The 20,948-nt window shown below is 46.6% G+C and overlaps 2 protein-coding genes across 2 annotated transcripts in view; one reads left to right on the top strand and one right to left on the bottom strand.

Moving 5' to 3' along the window:
- arid4b (AT-rich interaction domain 4B) overlaps window positions 1–6,486 on the bottom strand; it is a 68,196-nt gene extending 61,710 nt beyond the window's left edge. Inside the window, exons 1-2 of the mRNA XM_007893834.2 lie at window positions 6,404–6,486; window positions 4,583–4,638 (exon numbers count right to left, since the gene is read on the bottom strand). Of these exons, the coding sequence (XP_007892025.1) occupies window positions 4,583–4,588 (6 nt within the window). The 5' untranslated portion in view covers window positions 4,589–4,638; window positions 6,404–6,486. The remainder of the gene's footprint in view (window positions 1–4,582; window positions 4,639–6,403) is intronic.
- Window positions 6,487–7,020: 534 nt separating this feature from the next.
- The window catches only part of ggps1 (geranylgeranyl diphosphate synthase 1), a 38,699-nt gene continuing 24,771 nt past the window's right edge, over window positions 7,021–20,948 (top strand). The window contains exon 1 of the mRNA XM_007893838.1: window positions 7,021–7,187. The gene's annotated coding sequence lies outside the window, so the exon portion shown is untranslated. The remainder of the gene's footprint in view (window positions 7,188–20,948) is intronic.

Below are 20,948 nucleotides of genomic sequence, written 5' to 3'. Positions count from 1 at the left end.
TCTTTCCATCCATTAATGAGACATTTTACATCTTAAACACTTGCTTGCTACTATTAAAAGCCATTTCACCCATCATAATATCCCTCAAGACAATCAAAAGGAATAATTAGGAGTGTTGAGAGTTACAATTATTTTTCTCATCTCCTCTGCTAAAAGAACTGACTCGTGCTGAAACACCGTTTTTTTAAAGTCTGGAACCTGCTCCTGGCACCTCATTCAAGGTGGTTTTCTTTATGTGCAAGCCTAGATTAGTGAGTGTTGGAAGGTTATTAAACAGTAGGAGATATCACATAGCCTGATCATGTCCTAACCCAGTATCCATTCAAACTCACTTTTGAACGCTGTATTGCAATCAGGATTTTCCCAGCTGGAGCCAACTATTGTGCCCAAACTGCTGTGCTGGATCATATCAGCTAACTCAGCAAAAAACAGGATTATGAACTTGGCTGTACTTTCTATCCTTACTTTAATTTATTCTCAAAATTCTAGGGTTTCTAAAAGGCAGAGCAGGAAAATTGGATGAATCAGTTCACGGGCAGTCTCAGTAACATTTCTTAGACTGGTCAGAAGACACATTTGAAATATATAAATAGCATCCCCCATTTTCCCATGATACTGGCAAACGTTTTTACTGGGGACTGCCTGAGGGTAAACGTCAGTCATAACCAAAATTCAAAGTCAATGTTTCCAATCCAGCTACAATTCAATGCACCAGTATTGAAGATATCAAGCCACCAACTGAATAGCTTATGTCCCTAAACTCAATAAGTCCCCTTTCTTCAGTTTTCTTGAAAAAGAGTTCTTTCATAAAATAGTCTGTAACCTCTGCCAACTTTATGGTGAAACTGTGACTGGCAGGCATGAAAACTTATAAATTAGGCCGCAATACATATACATTTTGACAAGGCAACTATTACTGAAACTAAATATGACAAGTTAGCACTTTATATTTCCAAATAAAAATTAACTAAAGATGATTTGCAGCATTTGTCTGCCATATATGTTTAACAAAAAGTAACCTAGAGGTAAATTAAAATAACAATAATAAAAATCATTGCATTTGATAGAGCTCCTTTCACGTTAAGACGAGCGTCATAATGCTTCGCAGTAAAGTCCAGTGACCGTATTTCTGGCATTCCCCCACAAAATGTCAATATTTTATAGTTCTCCTAGAGAGAGTATAATAGGAAAAAATTAACATAATGGCTTGATAAGTATTTATTGATTTGTGTGAGGAAGAGTAAAACTGCATTTAGTTTCAGCACAACTATGAGCAAGGTATACGAGCATATCAGCAAGCAGACTATCACCCCCCCCCACCCCCTGCTCAGGAAATATTAAAAACATTGGTTGACTTCAAGAGAGTCCAAGAGAAGAAGTGGGCATAGTCGTCCCAAGACTGGAGGGGGGAAGAGAGAGACAAGAGGCCCTGTACCATTTGAATGGGAAAGTTTGGTGGGAATTTTATAAGTCCTGGTGCCACTTCATTTCACAGAATTTATACAATGATCAGGCTTCTCCTCAGAAACACGATGGAACAGGGGAATTTTTATTTCCTTTTGGACACGCTGCAATTTGGGAAAAATCTTATTTGTGCAAATCATGGTAAGAGTGAGGATAAGGTATAAGGTATAAGCAAAGTAGTACCATAACACCCACTTCGCAGCACCCGCCTAGAGAGAGGGCCCAAAACAATCATTTGTTTTTAAATGGAAAGATATTTTCTTTGCTTCCCTCTAGTATTGCTGAACATGCAAAACAACACATTAAGAATGCAGGTAGCACTTAGACTCCTTAACTTCTCTCTTTTTTTTGAGGAGTGGTGATAAGTCTCTATTGAGTGCTATCAACAACAACAAATTACATTTGTATATTGCCCTTCACTTCAGGAGGACGTCCCAAGGCACTGGACAGTAAAGGATCCACACCCAAGCTGGTGGTTGGGATCAGAAGGGGTGGAAGGCAGGCAGGAAGGAGGGTGACCGAAGGCACGGTCGAAGAGGAGGGTCTTGAAGGAGGCAAGGGTCTCGAAGGAGGTCACAGAGGTGGGAAGGAGCGAGGTATCCTCTGAGTGAGGATGGGTGGGTGATAGAATCGCAGAGCCTCATGCCGGAGAGGACACAGGCTGCAGAGTCCTGGACGTTCCACAGCCTGTGGAGGGAAGGACACTGACAAGCAGGGAGTTTGCATAGTCGAGCCTGGATGTGATGAACACTTGGATGAGTGTCTCACAGTAGCATGACTGAAATCAGTAACCCACCAGGCAAAGGAACTCTGACAAAAACTTATTTCCTGCTACTTTGTGTGCCTGGGGTTTAATCCACTTGAACACATCATGATGTAGTAACATTCTGAACTATAGAAGAGTGACCACAGCTTCTTGGTGTAGATTTGTGTAGTTACTGTTCAGCCCTCAACTGTGTCAATCCCCTAAAATGCATGTTTATGTCAACATACCATCCTTCCCCTCCCCCCATACCATCTGTTATCTGCAACATTCGAAATGGTTCCGATTGACTTATGAGAATCAAGTTATGATTTTAAAAATCTAACGTTACTGGTTAAAAATGAATCCCTATTATTAAACTGCAGTCCTCCAAAATTCCTAAGCATAATTCAGCCTGAACTTCAAACAATCCTTACCCTCACACCATTTACACACAATACTCTTCTTTGTTTGTAAACCATCACAAATTGCCACACTAAAGCTGGCAAAACTGGCAGAATTTAAATGAAAGATTCAAAACTGACAGCTCCCTTGATGGCTCGGTTAGTAAAGCCTTGGGTGAATTTTATAAACTCAAAACGTTTAATCTCCAGTCTGAGATGAAAGAACTAATCTCAGTTGGGCAAGAACAGGTTCAGATTTTAGCAATCAAATAGCCTGTTGCTGCTCAATGTCTAAAGTCATACATATCAAGAATGGCCACTTTGGCAGGGTATCAGATGGCTAGTATCTTGGACACTACCCTGCGTGAGCGGCGCTAAGTTGTTGTTACCTGTGGAACCATACTCAGTATGCCTTCAACAACAAGATTTCATTTATAAGGCACCTTTCAAGTCAGGAGGATGTCCCATGGCGCTGGACAATTGGGTCGGGACCCGAGCAGTGGGAAAATGGTCAGGGTGAGGGGAGGGAAGGGAGGGAGCGAGGAGGGGGTAGAGAGTCGAGAGGGAGCTGAAGGCACAGTCGAAGAGAAAGGTCTTGAGACCGGCCTTGAAGGAGGAAAGGGAGGAAGCAAGGCGAAGGCACTGGGGATGGAGTTCCAGAGCCAACAGAGAGTTCAACAGAGAAGGGAAAATTAAAAAAAATTAAAAACAAAATCTCCTAGCCAGACATCGAGTTTGAACGTTCATTTGATCTCACGACCAAATGACTACGGTATTTTGAAAAGTTATAATGGCATTCAGGATTAACATTTGATGTAATCATTTAGAAAAGACTATAGAATACAATTGACTATTAAATTCCAATTACAAACGATCATTCACTCATCCAATATTTTACAGTATTTATACCTGATAGATTCTGGGACTTCATGAAGACGATTTAAGGAATACCACTGTTTTATTGCACTGGACAGAAGCAAGCATTCAGTAACAACCACCTACCTAGTGAGGTTTTCTTTTCTAATTTAAACACTGGCTTGCCAAAAAACAGCAATTTTTAAAACCTTATCGATCTAAACCTTAGAGGGGGGGATTTGAAAACAACAATATCACCAATCTAAAGGCGGAAACTTTTTTTTAATTAAAAAACCATTTGCAATTTTCAAACATTAGACCTTGAAATCTCTCGCTCCCCCCCAGTGGTGTGCATAAGAACCAATGTTGCATATGCAGTATTCAAATTCTATTTATTTTATAGATAGTTTTCCCTTCAAAACCTTCACCTTTGGCACCATTTTGGAAGCTTCACCTTCTAAAAAGAAATGTAACAAGAGAATTTCAGTATCAAACAGCATTTTGCGACACTCGACAACGAAGCTCAGTCTGCATCTAGTAGTCAGTCACAGGCTTTAAATGTACACGGGGGGGGGGGGGGGGTCAACCACGATATTTTCTCGTCGTTGTCTTCACACACACACACACACAAAAAAAATCTAAACGCGCTCTGGTGCCTACCGACCTCAGTGGAAAATATGCTGCGAAAAACACACACACAAGGTACCTTGATCCCTGCATCATTGCATTACAAATGCATGCGACTGTTGTGTGTGTGTGTGTGTGTGTGTGTTTTTTTTCGTGACGTTGGAAGTTACAAAGAACAAAATCGTGCCGAGGCTGCGATCTGCCCGAGCAGTGGGGTTGCCGCACTAAACAAGCAGTTTGGATTTAACGTCTGCAAATTGCTTTGTCAAAGCGGTGTGTACATCGAACTGCACATCGGCAAAGGAGGAGCTGGTGCAACAAGGCGACTTACTACTGCTCGACAACTGAAGCAGGTAACGTCCACGACAACACTGTAGTAACAAGCAATACATTTTCTCCACCAAACCACGGAGGCAGAAAAATCGTGCACCGCAGAGAAAAGCCTCCGTGCGTGTGTGTGCATGTGTGTGTGTGTGTGTGTCCACCTTACCTTCATGTCGACTTGAAAAACGCCGAATCTCCACTCGAAACCAGCAGCTCGCCGAGCTGCAGGAGGAAAAGGATTTTTTTTAAAAAATATTTTTATAATAATGATTTTTTTTAAAAAAATATTTTTTTTTAAACAAAACAAAAACACACACACACACACACACACACACGCTCGGAAACAGAAAGTAATTCGGAGTCGATTTCCTTGACGGGTGTCCTCGCGTCAACGAGGACAGTGAGTTGGCTGCTGGTCAGGCGAAAAAAAAAGATCATCTTTTGTAAAGTCCATTTGCTCTAATTATGCTCGTCATGTCTTCGCTTACATGGGGGGGTGTGTGTGGGGGGTGTGTGTGTGTGTGGGGGGGGGGGGGGGGTGGGGGGGGTGGGTGTGTGTGGGGGGGGGGTGGGTGTGTGTGTGGTGTGTGTGTGGGGGGGGTGTGTGTGTGGGGTGTGTGTGTGTGTGGGGGTGTGTGTGTGGGGGGGTGTGTGTGTGGGGGGGGGTGTGTGTGGTGGGGGGGTGGGTGTGTGTGTGTGTGTGGGGGGGGTGTGTGTGGGGGGGTGTGGTGTGTGTGTGGGGGGTGGGGGGGTGGGTGTGTGTGGGGGGGGGTGGGGGGGGTGGGTGTGTGTGTGCGTGTGTGTGTGGGGGGTGGGTGTGTGTGTGTGGGGGGGGTGTGTGTGTGGGGGGGGGGGGGTGTGTGTGTGGGGGGGGGGGGGTGTGTGTGTGGGGGGGGGGGGGGGTGGGTGTGTGTGTGGGGTGTGTGTGTGGGGTGTGTGTGTGTGTGGGGGGGGGTGGGGGGGTGTGTGTGGGTGTGTGTGTGTGGGGGGGGGGGGCAACAACCCCTCTGACGAAAGGCGAATAATAATGTCAAAGGGATTTTTAATTTTTTATTTTTTCCCCCCTCCCCCCCTCCCAAAAAAAAACACTTTAAAAAGATACTCGAAAAGGACGAGAGATCGGTATGAATTGCGACCGATGAAGCTGAAGGCGTCTGAATGCGTTTCCCCTCCTCTCTCCCTCTCTCTCTCTCTCTAGTTGTGTCAATGACGCCATTTCAGCCAGAAGCTGAAAGTTACAGGAGACTGACTGCATCAGTGGCAGCCAGAAAAACACTCTGCCGCTTCAACAGCACACGTAACACGACACACACACACACACATACATACATGGGCTTAGCAAAACATTACATAAAGACACATAGGGGAGAGTGAGTGAGTGTGTGTGTGAGGGAGGGAGGGGGGGGGGGATCCGGGAGGTCGTCTGAGGTTGCCTTTCTCTCCTCTCTTTGCTGCCGCTCCGCTTTAAAGGGCATCTCCTCTCTCCGAAGCGCTGACACGACTGGAAAGGAGCAGCCAACCCCCCTTCGGAGAGCCGCGGAGCCGCACGTCCAGAGCGAAAGGCCACACGGCTCCTGCTACAACCCCCACTCCCCCCCTCCCTCCCTCCCCCCCCCCACCCCCACCACCACAGCACACACCACAAACACCTCAAATCACCGCATAAAAACAAAGAGAAGAAAATCACCGGCGGCCGCTCGACTCTCTTCACCCCCCAACTCACTTCTCCCCCCACCCCCCGAAACAGCAGAGGCCACAACCACTGCTCTCCACTCGGCTCATTGTTTAAATCCCCCTCCTCACCGCACACAGCCACAGTGAGGAGTAGTGGGCCCCGCTCTCCGCCTTCCTCTTACTTTCTCTCTCTCTCTCTCTCTCTTTTCACTCAGACATTTTCCTTCCTCCTCCACAACCAACAGCAGCACCGCGACCACCTCCGCCACCCACTCGCCCGCCCCCCCCCGGCCCCTCGCTCTCCTTTCCTCACCGAGTTGAAGGGGGAAGAAATCGCTGCCAAGTGCGGCTCAGACACCGGGGGCTCCCCGAAGTCCACCTCTTCTTCTCCGATTCGACATTCAACCTCGGCGATGGTGAAGGGGGGGGGGGGGCGGAGGGGTGGGGGGGGGAGAGAGAGAGAGAGAGAGTGGAGGAAACCCGCAGCAAACCAGGGAGACACTTGATCAAACCTGACCGAGGGGAGGGGAGGGGAGAAAGGGAAGTGGAGAAAGGGCAGCGATACGGACTGGGGGCTGACAGGCACAGTCAGACCCGCTCGTTCCTGCTGCCAGCGAGAGGAGGAAAAAAAAACACTCGACCCGACTCAGCAACAAACAACCCGTCCCATTCGCTCTCCGTCACACGGCAACCGGACACGCGCATCCCATTGGCTCTGCCCGGGCGGCCGCGCCCGGAGGCCGCCGGGAGATGTAGTTCTCTTTCGGAACCGTCCCTCGGAAGGCGGGTGGCGGCGGCCACGCAGCACTGCAACTCCCGCCAGCCATTGCGAGGTCGTGGGGAGGAGGGGGGAGGCGAGGAGGACAGGGGGAAACCGCATGCGCAGTGTCAGGTACACTGATCTTTAAAAGACATTACCGCGCAGGCGCACTGGTATTAGGATGGCGTATTTTTGATGGTCAATGGCGGCGACTGGAACACGTCGGCGGCGGCTCAGGGCGCTCCATTAAAACGGTCGGAAGGGATCCCGCGGCTTCGGGCCGGCACCAGCACTCGAGTCATCGGCGGGATTTGCACAGCGTTGATAGTATTTTGAGGTAAGGTTCGTTTCCCAACAAAATCCCACAAATATTAAATTCGGGGTGGGGTTGGGAGGGGGGGGGAAGGTGAGGGCGGAAGTTGGGGGGGAGGTGACCCGGATGGGGACGCGGCCCCTCCCTCTCCCCGCGCCTCTGTGGTTTGTGTCGCGTCACCAGTGCCTGCCCTGCCCTGACTGACTGCCTCTCTGCCCTGACTGCCTCGACTGACTGCTCTGCACTGACTGACTGCCTCTCTGCCCTGACTGACGGCTCTGCCGTGACTGACTGCCTCTCTGCCCTGACTGCCTTGACTGACTGCTCTGCCCTGACTGCCTCTCTGCCCTGACTGCCTTGACTGACTGCTCTGCCCTGACTGCCTCTCTGCCCTGCTCTGCCCTGCCTGCCCGCCCGCCCTGCCCGCCTGTTGGCAGATTGTGCGGGTTTTTGCTGTTGTGTCTGTGTGTGTAAATACGGCTTTGGGCTGTTCCTAATTTACTAAAAAGAACATTTAAACCTGCAAAGCGTTCCACCACCCTCTTCGACATTTTTTTTCACACAGTTTCCAGAGCACTAACTTACATTGGCCATTCTCCTACCAACAGGGGGCAACTCATAACGTTGGGCTACTTTGGGGCTCATGTTTGTTGACTGGGCTGTAAGCGTGTTTTTTATTTTTGGCAAAACACTTGACCGAGAGTCTGCAGAGCAACGAGAGGAGTGACCGGAGCAAAATGTCTGTCTTCCTCTCTTTCCCTCATACACATCTTTCTATGCTCCCATCTTTGCGCTTCTTTACCATATTGATTGCAGAAACTTCAATTAAGAGACTTCTTCATGTTATGCTTTTCCAACATCATGATTTTTTTCCAAAATAACAGTGCAAGAGGTTTGGTTGGGGTCAGCCGGGTGCCCAAAGTACAGGGAAACAACAACCTTGCTCGAAGGTATCCGAATCGAAACAGAGCTCCATGCACTTTCCTGTGTCTGGAGCAGAATATGCACCCACTTTCTCTGGAGGGACACTCCCTGGTTACCTAATGCCCAGGGTTTATTGGGCACAAGCGTACCAGAGAAAAACGTGATTAGCCATAACTTACTGATGTACTATATTTCTGTGGGGTTTGATTTGTAGGTGAGACATTTTACATAGCAATGAGGCACAAACAGCCATGAAATTAATTATTACTTTTTAATTTGAGGTATTGTTGGCTAAGAAACTTTTTCAATTGTGCAATGGGTTCTTTAATGTGCACCTGAATAGACGGTAGCTCGGTTTAACATCTCCTCTAAAGGATGGCACTCTGATAATAGAATGCTCCCTGAGCATTGCTTTGGAGTGGCAGCCAAGATTGTGCTCAAGGTCCCGACGTGGGGTTTGAACCTGCAGCCACCTGAATCAGAGGTAAGAGTACGACCAACTGTATCTTTTCCATGGCATTCCTTCTGAAGTGTAGTGCTCAAGACTGGACACAATAACTGCAGGCTAATCAATGATTTGTACAAGTTCAGCAATAAAGTTTTGCTTTCTGCTTAATATTCCTATTAATAAAATCAAGGATTTATTGACAGCTTTTGTCAAATTCTCCTCTACTTGAACTCATAGGTCTCTTCTATTCCACTTTTTTTTAAAGTTCTACCATTTTGCAACAACAACTTCTTACGTTTATATAGCGCCCCTCGTATGGTAACTTCCCAGAGAGCTTACCATTTTGCCTATACGTACCTCATTACCCTTTCCAAAATACATCACATCATACTCGTATGCATTGTGTTAGCTTGGCATAGTTGGTAGCACTCTTGCCTCTGTGTTAGAGGGTTGTTGAGTCAGAGCCTCAGCACCTCAGGCTCTGGCAGCATCAATCTCCATGGTTGCACACTATAACTCACCAAATCAGTCAGGAACCTCGGTGTCTTGTTCGACCCTCAACTGTCTTTTCTCCTCCACATTCAAGCCATGACCCGCTCTGCCTTCCCTCACCTCCGTAACATCGCCCGACTCCGCCACTACCTCAGGCCGCTGAAACTCTTGTTCATGCCTTCATCACCTCCAGGTTCGACTATGCAAATGCAATCCCTCCCTCCACAGGCTGCAGATAATCCAGAACTCTGCAGCCCGTGTCCTCTCCTGCACCAAACTCCTTGACCCCATTTCCCCACTCTCGCCCGATTCCATTGGCTCCCTATCCTTCAGAGGATCCAGTTCAAGATCCCGGTCTTCACATACAAAGCCCTCCATGGCCTCGCCCTACCCTACCTCTGCGACCTCCTAACCCCCTACCAACCCGCCCGCTCCCTCTGCTCAGCTGGCTCTGGCCTGCTCCACTTCCCCCAACCCACCATTGGCATGAGAGCCTTCAGCCACTGTGCCCCCAACCTCTGGAATTCCATCCCCTGTCACTCCGTCTCGCCTCATTCAAGTCCCGCCTCAAGACCCTCCTCTTTGGCCATGTCATGGGCCGCTCCCCTCCCTTCTCCTCCCCCCCCCCCCCCCCATTCACATTCAGGCTCAATTAATCAAGCTCCCGGCTTGTCAGCCTTCCCAAACTTCTCCCTCTACAGGCTGCAGATCATCCAGAACACTGCAGCCCGTGTCTTCTCCCGCACCAGGCTCCGCGACCCTATCACCCCCATCCTCGCCTGGCTCTATTGGCTCCCCATCACTCAGAGGATACAGTTCAACATCCTGGTACTCACTTTCAAAGCCCTCCATGGCCCTGCTCCTCCCTACCTCTTGTGACCTCGTAACCCTCTACCAATCTGTCCGCTCCCTCCTCTCAGTGGGCTCCGGCCTGCTTCATGTTCCCTGCTTTACTCACCCCACCATTAGCAAGCAGGCCTTCAGCCTCTCTGCGTCCATCTTCTGGAATTCCATCCCAACAGTTCCCCTGCCTCGCCTCCTCACGTGCCTCCTTCAAGACCTGTCTCAAGAACCTCCTCTTCGACCGTGCCTTTGGTCACCCTCCTACCCCTACCCTCCTTGCCCTCCACCCCTCCTGATCCCAACCAATAGCTCGGTTGTGGATCCTTGACTGTTCAGGGCCTTGGGACATTCTCCTGACGTGAAAGGCACTATACAAATGTAAGTTCTTGTAAGTAGTATTAAATTTCAACTGCCATTTTTCTGCCCAATCTATTAAATCTGTCTGTTTTCCTGATATCACATACAGTCTTCTTTGCCGTTAACAGTAAGATTTTCATTTGCAAATTTTGTTATTATGTTCCCTATACCCATTCAGAGGAATGCACGGATTTATTTCCTCAAAGAATTCTATTAAGTTTGTCATAGATTACTTTTTTAACCCGTGCATCTCTAAGTGATATTAATTATTTGCTGTATCCTGTTTCTAAAAGTTTACCCACTGCAAATAGTAGGCTGACTAATTTATGATTGATTGGTATTATTCTTTACTTGAGTATGTGTTCATTGGCAACCCTCCAGTCCTCTGGCACAATTTTCAGTCCAAAGATGTTTGAAAAATTATGGTCAGTGTTTCTGCTACTTGACTTTTCTTAGCAGTCTTAAGAATTCTTAAAATCAGTGTCTGGTGACTTCCACTGTGAGTTCTGTCAATGTTTTCCTTTTGTATAGTTATCCTTTCTAATTGCTGTACTTTCTTGTGAACCTTTGCACTCACAGTATCACACTCTTCTGTAAAAACTGAGGAAAAGTACTCGTTTAGTTTTGTCATTCCTTCATCCTCCATTCCGATTTCTCTTTTTTACATAAATCGCGCTACCTTTTAGAACATTCTATTAGTAACACTTGGCGTTAACATAATACCAACCCAGGCAGGTTTAAATTCAAAAAGTATAGTATTTTTTCATGCATTAAGTGCACTTATTCTCATCATGTCAGTAGTTCATCAGTATGACTCAGAGCAGTGGAATTAATGGCACAGCTAAATTCACACTTCCTCTATCATCCAAAAGGAATCCTGTACAAGCTGAGCTTTTTTTTAAAACTTTAACACTTTCAACTTTGCTAACTAGTCTTTAAGGTACTAAAGGGCTGCCATGTGACCTTGTTTCCTATCCAGTCTGTGCATTCAGGAGAAATAAAAGAATATTGGCCAAAAAAGGGAATAACCAGCTTCCCATTAACTTCATGATTTCACAATGCATAATTCTGTAGCTAGCAATTTATTCTTGGGCCTACTCAGCAAATAGCTTTGAAAGGCAGCATTTTTTCCCTCAATAGTGAAGTGCCACTCTATTGAGTGCATAAGCTTAAATTCAGGAATTTGTTATTCTGCTTCATTGAACTGACTATATGACCGTTTTAGCTTTAAGTTGTTCCCTTCTTAATTAGATTATGGGACATTAAATTGCAGTGTTTATTTGAACAGTAATTTGTCATCTTTTTAAAAATTTGTGCATGTATTAAAAACTTGGTTTATTCCTTTTCACTATCTATGGACAAAGTCCATTGCTAGACAGGTAGTTAAGAGTTAATAGGCTTCTTAATGCATGGCAGTCCAAGTGTAAAAGTATGCTGTTGCATTGTTCAGTTTGTAAGCTTGTCTGTTATGCTATGGTTCAGCATTTTGTTGCATGTCTTTTTGACCCAGAGCCATACTGCAGAATACAGGTAAAGTCATATAAATCATCTTGTTTTAAATTGTATAATCGCCTAAGTCGTACATACTCCTGAGTCCCATTCAGTTTTATACCCCCAAAAAAATTAGATTTCTTTGCACTAGTTACATATTACTAGTTAGCCAGTTTTTCAAAATTGTTCTGTGGTATCCTTAATATCTACCAGAACAGGCAGACAGAATATTTGTTCAATTAAATGTATTCTTGCAGATAGTGTAGGCTCCCAATCACCAAATGGATCGATTTCAAGATCCTCACTTGTTTTCAAATCCCTTCTTGCCCTCGCACCTCCCTACCTATCCAACCTGCTTACCCTTCACTCCACCATCTGCTGCTTCCGCTCAGCTGGTTCCGGCTTCCTATTTGTCCCTTGTGCCCTCTGTTCCTTGAATGGTTCAGATCCTACCTCTCATACCGTCTCCACTTCATCTCCACAAATGCCTTCTCCTCTAACCCCGCACCATCTCATGCATTGTTCCTCAGGGCTCTGTCCTTGGTCCCCTCCTCTTCAATCTTTATGCTCCCTCTTGGTTACATCATCCGCAGACATGGGGTCAACTTCCACATATATGCGGATGACGCTCAACTCTATCTCTCTGCCTCCACCCTTGATTCCAGGACCACCGATGTCCTGACAGAATGTCTGTCAGACATCAAGTCCTGGATGAGAGCGAACTTTCTTCAGTTGAACATCAACAAGACTGACGCTCTCCTGATTGGCTCCTGTCAGCGCCTCCTCACCTCAGGCGCTGACAGCATCACCATCTAAGGATGCACACTCCACCTCACTGAGCCAGTCCGGAAACTTGAGGTCTTGTTTGAACCTCAACTATCCTTTCTACCCCACATCTGTGCCATGATCCGCTCTGCCTTCCCCCACCTCCGCAACATTGCCTGACTCCGCCACTGTATCACACCAGAGGCCACCGAGACCCTCATACATGCGTTCATAACATCCAGGCTTGACTACGTAAACTCCCTGCTTGTCAGCCTCCCCATATCTTCCCTCATCATCCAGAACTTTGTAGTTTTTCTCGTCTCCTGCACCAGGCTCCGCAATCCTATCATCTCCATCCTCGCCCTACTCCACTGGCTTCCCATCACTCAGAGAATACAGTTCAAGATCCCGGTCCTCACCTTCAAAGTCCTCTACGGCCTTGCACCCCACCTACCTCTGCAACCTTCTAACTCCCTACCAACCTGCCCTCTTCCTCAGCGGCTCTGGCCTGCTCCACATCCCCTGCCTCGCCCACCCCACTATTGACAGGTGGGCCTTTAGTCACTTTGCCCCCACCCTCTGGAACTCTATCCCGCAGTCCCTCCACCTTACCCCCTCCGTTGCCTCCTTCAAGACCCATCTCAAGACCCTCCCCTTCAAATGTTCCTCCTTTTTCCCCACCACCCACGCAACTGCCTTCCACCCTCCCTGATCCCGACCTCCAGGTTCAAGTGGCAATTCTTTACATACGAATCCAAACTGGCCAGCACCTTGGGACACCCTCCCGACGTGAAAGGTGCTATACAAATATAATTTTGTTGTTGTTCCACCATCGGTGGCCGTGCCTTTAGTCACTACACCCTGAAACTCTGGACCTCCCTCCATCTATCCCTCCGCTTTGCCCCTCCCTCCCCACTTTTAAATCCCACCAAAATACCTTTGTTTTTGATCGTGCTTTCGTCACTTTCCCCCTCCCTCTCCCTATGGCGTGTTGTAGTTTCCGCCACTGAAGCGCTTTGGGACGCTACCCTGCCTGAAGGGCATTATATAAATGGAAGTTGTTGGTTTTGGATGGAGTTGAAGTTTCTGTTTGGATTCATATGTAAAGAATTGCCACTTGAAGAAGGTATCAAAAGTCTGTGGATGTTAGCATAATTGACTTCCTAGTGAAAATAACAATGGTGAGATTTGGAAATGTCTTCTCTTAAACTGCACCATTTAAATTATTCTAAACTTGGAGTAACATTTTTGCAGAATAGTCTTTAGTTATAGTGTAGTGATTATTTTTTTTCTTTGTGATTTTATCTTTCATCAAACATGAAATAATATAATAGAGCAGGGTGGTTCAACTGGCAACCCACGGGCTCATAACTTCACCTGCAGTTACTGTACTTTATGAAGGTGAAGAAAAAACAGTTTGATAGATTTACTAGAACCATTTCGTTGTAGTTTATTACAGATAAAAAGAAGGAAATGTTGACTAACTTCCATTTGGATTTGTTTATAGTTTGATTGAACGGAAGGGGATAATTGACTAAATATTAGCAAAGATGCTTGTCTTGCTTTGTGCCAAAGATAATTATTTTTCTCTTTGGACTTGTTCTGTTTTGCTAGCTGTGATTCGTATGGTGGTAGGGGCTTGCATTATAATAATAATAATAATCCTTGCATTTGATATAGCGCTTTTCACGTCGGGAGGACGTCCCAAAGCGCTTCACAGAACACACTGTAAAGTGAATTGACTGTATTTTTGTGGGCGAACGCGGCAGCCAATTGCGCACAGCAATGTCCCACAAACAGTCGTAGATTGAAAACGACCGATTTATTATTGTTTTTGGTTTTGGAGGGATTATTATTAGGGCTCTGTGTGGAGTAAGGAAACTTGCCCAAGGTTTCGCCCTCAGCCTGGAATTGAACTCGGGTCTCTCGCTTGCAAAGCGAGTGGTCTAACCACTGAGCTACAGGACTCCACATAAAGGTGGAATGCAGTTGTGAATTATTTTGACTTGGTTAGTATGAAATGAGGAATTAGTATAAATACTGTGCAGAGCTAGGACTAGCAAATACAAGTTTTTGTTGGAAAATTGTCTTGCAAACAGGGATAGATTTTAAATTTGGCTTTGGGTGAAAAGTATTTTGCTAATCCGATCCTTATCTTTTTATATGTAAACAGTGTTTTCCATAATAAACCCATGAGTATTTATCAATGTATCAGATTCAGTCAGTATCAGGCTGACCTGATTCTTTTTGTAAATGCTATTTTCTTTGTTGTTAATCAAGGTCCAGTGATTCTGAGCTCTGACATGACCTTTTTGCACTTTATTTTATGCTTCCAACACTTGTTGCTACTAATATATACAGATGCGGAGGGGTCTTCTGAACTACAGAGGGCATTCGCAAACTGTCCGAAGATTACTTAACTGGAAGCCTATTTCTTAATATTGGTTTCAAATTATATTTCAAAATGTCCTCCACATTCTAGCAACTATAAATTAAGTGATAGGAGTATCTCACATAGGCAGCCTGACTAGATCATGAATAAAAAGTAGTAGATGTATCCAGGAAACAAGTCACAAATGCGTTGTAGCAAAAAGTGCTTATTTTGAATGTTGTTTTCCTATTGTATGGAATAGTTTGTATCACTCCATGTACCTTGGTGAAAAGCAGATAGAAAATTGATATAGCTGAAGGCAACATTTTTATACTAAGCTTTTTCGACATGCGTTGCAGCCATAGAAATAAAATGTGTATTGCTGCTTAGTTTATCTATCGGAAATTCATGAAAATGTACAGCTTAAGTAAAACTAGTGAGGGTTATTTCCTCTGATGGTCTATTTGGTAAAAGATGTCAATGCATCTTGGCCATTATGAGCAAGACTGTTGCTGGCTCACATCTCTCTCTCTCTCTCTCTACTGAGTTATCTGATCTTTTTGTGGTGGTAGAGGTGCTACAGTAAGACTTAATGCTCCTGGGTTAAGATGAGTGCAATAAGCAAATATTCCTCCTCTTAATCATTAAAGAACTGCTGCAACTGAAAAGTACACATGGAAGTAAGGATGTAATCAAACCTCTCTGATATCCCTTCGATTTAAATAGTATGCCAACACTCACTGTCCAGGTTCACACATAAATTATGCCACAGATGAGCTGCCAGAGTGCAGTTGTGGCATTGTATTACATCCGTTCTTGAAGATTGAATTCCATTTGAAATAAAGGGTTAATTAACGTTCAGTGTTATTGGAACGACAGGCTCCTATCCATTGATCTTGAGTCTGGTGTGAACAGCAGATCCAATCATGTCTGCAACTCAGTCCACTTGGTTAGTTATTTTTTTCTAAAACTTTATACAACAACAAGATTCCATTTATAAAGCGCCTTTCACGTCGGGAGGACGTCCCAAAGCGCTGTACAGTTGGGTCAGGACCGAGTAGGGGGGAAATGGTCAGGGGGAGGGAAGGGAGGAGGGGGGAAATGGTCAGGGTGAGGGGAGGGAGAGGGGGATGGTCAGGGTGAGGGAGGGAGGGAGGGGTGAGGAGGGGTAGAGAGTCGAGAGGGGAGCTGAAGGCACGGTCAAAGAGAAAGGTCTTGAGACCGGCCTTGAAGGAGGAAAGGGAGGAGGCGGCGAAGGCACTGGGGGATAGAGTTCCAGAGCCTCGGGGCTGAGAGGCTGAAGGCCCGACCACCGATGGTAGGGCGGTTGGGGCGGGGGATGTGGAGCAGACCGGAGCCAGAGGAACGGAGGGTACGGGCAGGTAGGTAGGGGGATAGTAGGTCAGAGAGGTAGGAGGGAGCAAGGCCGTGAATGGCCTTGTAGGTGAGGATGAGGATCTTGAATTCGATCCTCTGGGGGATGGGGAGCCAGTGGAGGCGAGCGAGGGTGGGAGTGATGTGGTCCCGAAGCCTGGTGCGGGACAGTACACGAGCTGCAGAGTTCTGAATGACCTGCAGCTTGTGGAGGGAGGTGCCGGGAAGGCCGGCGAGGAGAGAGTTCCCATAGTCCAGCCTTGAGGTGATAAAGGCGTGGACCAGAGTTTCAGCAGCGTGAGGGGTGAGGTAGTGCCGTAGTCTGGCGATGTTCCGGAGGTGATGGAAGGCGGTGCCAGTTGTGGTGCGGATATGAGGGAGAAAGGACAGCTCAGGGTCGAACAGAACCCGAGGTTCCTGACTGGCTTTGAGAGGTGGAGAGTGCAGCCTTGGATGCTGATGGTGTCAGCGCCTGAGGTGCGGAGGCGCTGACGTGAGCCAATCAGGAGGGCCTCAGTTTTTCGCACGTTGAGCTGAAGAAAGTTGTCTCTCGTCCAGGACTCGATGTCGGACAGGCAGCTGTCAGGACATCGGTGGTCGTGGAGTTGAGGGTAGAGGAGGAAAGGTAGAGTTGGGTGTCATCCGCATACATGTGGAAGTTAACCCCATGTCTGCGGATGATGTCACCAAGGGGGAGCATATAGAGGGTGAAGAGGAGGGGACCGAGGACAGAGCCCTGAGGGACACCGCACGAGACAGTGCGGGGGTGGAGGAAAAGCCATTCGTGGAAACAAAATGAAGACGGTGGGAGAGGTACGACCTAAACCACTCAAGGACAGGGCCTTGAAGGTTGAGGTGGGAGGACAAGCGATGGAGAAGGATAGTGTGGTCGACCGTATCGAATGCTGCCGATAGGTTGAGGAGGCAGAAGGAGCCCTGGTCGCAGATGGTCAGGATGTCATTGGTGACCTTGACCAGGGCGGTTTCTGTGCTATGGACAGCACGGAAACCCGACTGAAGGGGTTCGAATAATGAATGGGTGGAGAGGAAAGAGCGCAGCTGGGAGGCGACAACTCTTTCAAGGACCTTGGACAGGAAGGGGAGGTTGGAGATGGGCCGGTAGCTTGATAGCTGCGACGCATCAAGGGAGGGTTTTTTCAAAGTGGGAGTGATGATGGCAGTTTTTAGGGGAATGGGAACAGAGCCAGAGGAGAGGGACAGGTTGACGATGTCGGTGATATGTGGGGCAAGGAGGTGGAGCTGAGAGATAAGGAGTGGGGATGGGGTCAAGGGAGCAGGTGGTGGGTTTCAGGGACAGGATGAGTTTGGTGACAGAGGGTGGGGAAACGGGTATGAAGGTGTGCAGGGGAGGATGGGTAGGAGTTGGAGTGTCGGAGGGAGGGAGGAGGTGTGGGGTGGGTGGAAGTTGGAGGGGGAGTGACCGCGGAGCGGATTCCCTTGATTTTGGGTTCAAGGAAATCCAGCATCTCCTCGCAGTGAAGGTTGGAGGAGATGACCTGCGCGGGGTGGCGGGGGGGACGGAGAAGTCGGGATGTGGTAGAAAACAGAAGCCTGGGGTTGTTCTTCGCCTCCAGGATTATCCTGGAGTAGAAGGACGACTTGGCCGAGGCTAGAGTGGAGCGGTAGATTTTGAGGAGGTCCAGCCAGATTTGTCGGTGGACCGTTAGGCCAGATTTAACGCAGGTGCATTCAGCGGCCCACACCTGGCTCTTCAGTGAGCGGAGGTGGGTGGTGTACCAGGGGGAGGAGCGGGGGTAGGAGACAGTACGGGAGGTGATAGGGGCAAGAGTATCAAGTGTGGAGGAGAGGGTGTTGTGGAGGAGGGTGAGAGGAAAAGAGGGGTCAGTGAGGGTTGAAGGCCAGAGGGACAGGAGTTCAGAGGACTCCAAGGCAGCGGTTAGGGATTGTGGGGGTAACTTCTTCCAGGGGCGGTAGAAGATGGTGGTGGGTCTGGTGGAGGTGGCGAAGGAGATGAAGTGGTGATCGGAGACGGCCTTGTCGGTAACAGTGACATCCGAGACACTGAGGCCCCGGGTGATCACCAAGTCGAGTGGGTGGCTGTGACTGTGAGTGGCGGAGTTGATGTGGAGGGAGAGGTTGAGCGAGGAGAGCAGGTAGTGGCAGGTGGTTTCTTTGGCTGTATGCTGAGGCATTGTTCTAAATAGAAAACTGAACTGAGTATGGGGAAACAAGTCTTTAATCAGGGGCTTTTAGTTTATGTGCAAGTTCATCGTATATAGTTTTTGTTTGGTTGAGATTTAAAGTAAAAACACTGTTGGGGGACTCAATTTTTTCCAGAAGCAGGAATCTTGGAGGTTTACAAGAGTAGCCTGGGTTGTATCACCCTCCATTTCGTTTCCTTCCTGCAGTGGAAATGCATCTCTAAAAGTCTTTTCTCTGTTTGATCCAGCTTTCAGCAGGAACTTGCTGTGTGAGCATTTTAGATGCAAACGCTCTTCCCACAACACCATAGCAATTTGGTAGGCCACATAATGGAGTTCACTTGAAGTAGATAAATCGTCTTCCACTCCGTTTAAGCTCCAACTGTTTAGTAGGAGCTACTACTTTTCCATGTGACTGACTGTTTTGCCTTTAATCAACCTGCTTCAATTTTAATGAGCTGCTTTGCACACAATGCTGGAACCTGCCAAACCTGCAGAACAGTATGATCGGTATTCTCATGCAAGCTTCCCGTTTCAAGAGCAACTTGTTTCTGAGGCAGATACAGCGACATAAAAGGTGGAAATGCGAAAAGTGTGAATTTACCGAGGCTGGGCCCCGTGGACCCCCCGCCCGGGGCGGAGCGGGGCGGGCCACACCTGGTGGGAGTCCAGTAGAGACCTGCAAGGCCAGTACAGCTCCACCAGAAAGATAATTATAGCATTGAGAGCAGCATTGCGTTTTGGACCAGCCTGCTTTAGAACATCTGCTTGATTGACAGTTCTGTATTTCAAATGAAGATACATTTCTGGATGTTTTAAATTGAAGTATTAACTTTAAAAAAAAACTATTTGAAGAGGCACAATGTCAAAAAACTTGTGTTCCAAAATATCCTGAAATCTTTAGATTAGATTATGAATTTTGGGACATTCTCCTGATGTGAAATGGATGATATATATGTAAATTGTATATTAAACAGTATTCCAAGGTAAACCCTGTGTAAAAGCTGTTGTAGAAATGCAAGTTGTTGTTATCTGTTGTATAAAAATGAAGCATAGAAATAAAATGGACTGAGAAAAACGCATCAAAGTTGCTGTTGAAATATATTAGTTGAGTAATCAAGTAATATCTTGTTACTGTTTGCTGTGGATATATGGAATGTGATGATGTTACTCACATATACATAGGTGGACTTTTACAGAAAATTCCAAAGTTGCCACTGTTATTATCTCTGCATAATATACATATGTCACAATGTCAGATTTTGCAGCAAAGCAATTTTTAAATCTCTGGATAACCTGGAAGGTACTTAAAGTGCTAGTAAATCCTGTTTCCTCACATCTGAAGCTGCAGTGTTAGCCTGAAGCATTTGTGTGTGTTCAGCAGCACCACATTTAGATGGATGAAGTTTCTGCTCATGTTACGGTAGCCTCCAGCTGCACTCTCTTGTTCCACTTAATAAAGCAGAGAAGGTTAGTTTTGGCAAAAAGCAGGATACCTTAAGTGGTTATTTTTAAGCCTTTTTCAGCCTGAGGCATAAAGAGAAAAATATTGACTATTCTTGAAATCGAAAAAAATCATAAAATGTATCTATACAGCCATAATGATCTGCAACCACTATTGGGGAAAGCCACTAGGAATTATTGAAAATTTTGCACGTATGCATGGGTGTTTGTGTGTTTCTGTGTGTTTGTGTATATGGATTTTTCGTGTTTTTTCAAGTCTGTTTGTGGCTTGTCACAAATTTGAGTTCAAAGCTTTAAAGAAATGCTTTCTTAACTCTTATTGCCAAAGTAGCAAAATTGTCTTGGTTTAATTAGTTTGCTTCAGTTTTTGGCCAATTCAGCACTTACAGTATTGTGGCCTGTTTCTGGTTACTTCATCCTTAGCCTCTAGCTCCTGCCTTCAAGATTGGCATTGACTATCGTATGGATCCTTTCCTGTTCCTGACGATTACTGCAAAAGGGATCATTGTAACCATCTTACCTTCATGACAATGTCAAAGGTTTTTTATTTCTTCCCTCCCCTCCCGGGATTTGAGGGGAACCTCCAGTTTTGGGCTGGAACTAACAGAGGTAGGAGTGCTCAATTCATATTTGTCTGGATCAAAGGTCACTTCCTGTGCAGTGAGATGTATGTTTGCATTCCAAACAAACCATCACTAAGCAAAGTGCTTTCTTTATAAAGGAATTGCACTGTAGTAGTCACCTGAATTTCGTCCATTCAAGGAGTTGTTCCAATTAACACTGATGGCAATCCTGATCTGGTTGGACTGGTTCTGGCCAGGAGATTCATGTTTCAACAGGCTCCTGCATTCATCATTGATGAGTGTTCAGAAATCTCATGAACAAATTCCTTGGGCCAAAGGCATTTGCTTTTGCTACACTTTTAGTAATTAAATGGCAGGCTCGTTCAGTTTGCATCACAGCCTGGCTCGACTCTTTGCAGTTTCACAGTTTCCAGATTGTTACTGGATAGCAGTTGAGAGAGGAAGTGCTGGCTTTTATTTCTCGCAAAGCCCATGGGCACCTAAATCAGG

The sequence above is a fragment of the Callorhinchus milii genome, unplaced genomic scaffold, assembly GCF_018977255.1.
Source record: "Callorhinchus milii isolate IMCB2004 unplaced genomic scaffold, IMCB_Cmil_1.0 Scaffold3, whole genome shotgun sequence".
Classification (NCBI taxonomy): domain Eukaryota; kingdom Metazoa; phylum Chordata; class Chondrichthyes; order Chimaeriformes; family Callorhinchidae; genus Callorhinchus; species Callorhinchus milii.
This window is presented reverse-complemented; position numbering and strand designations above follow the sequence as displayed.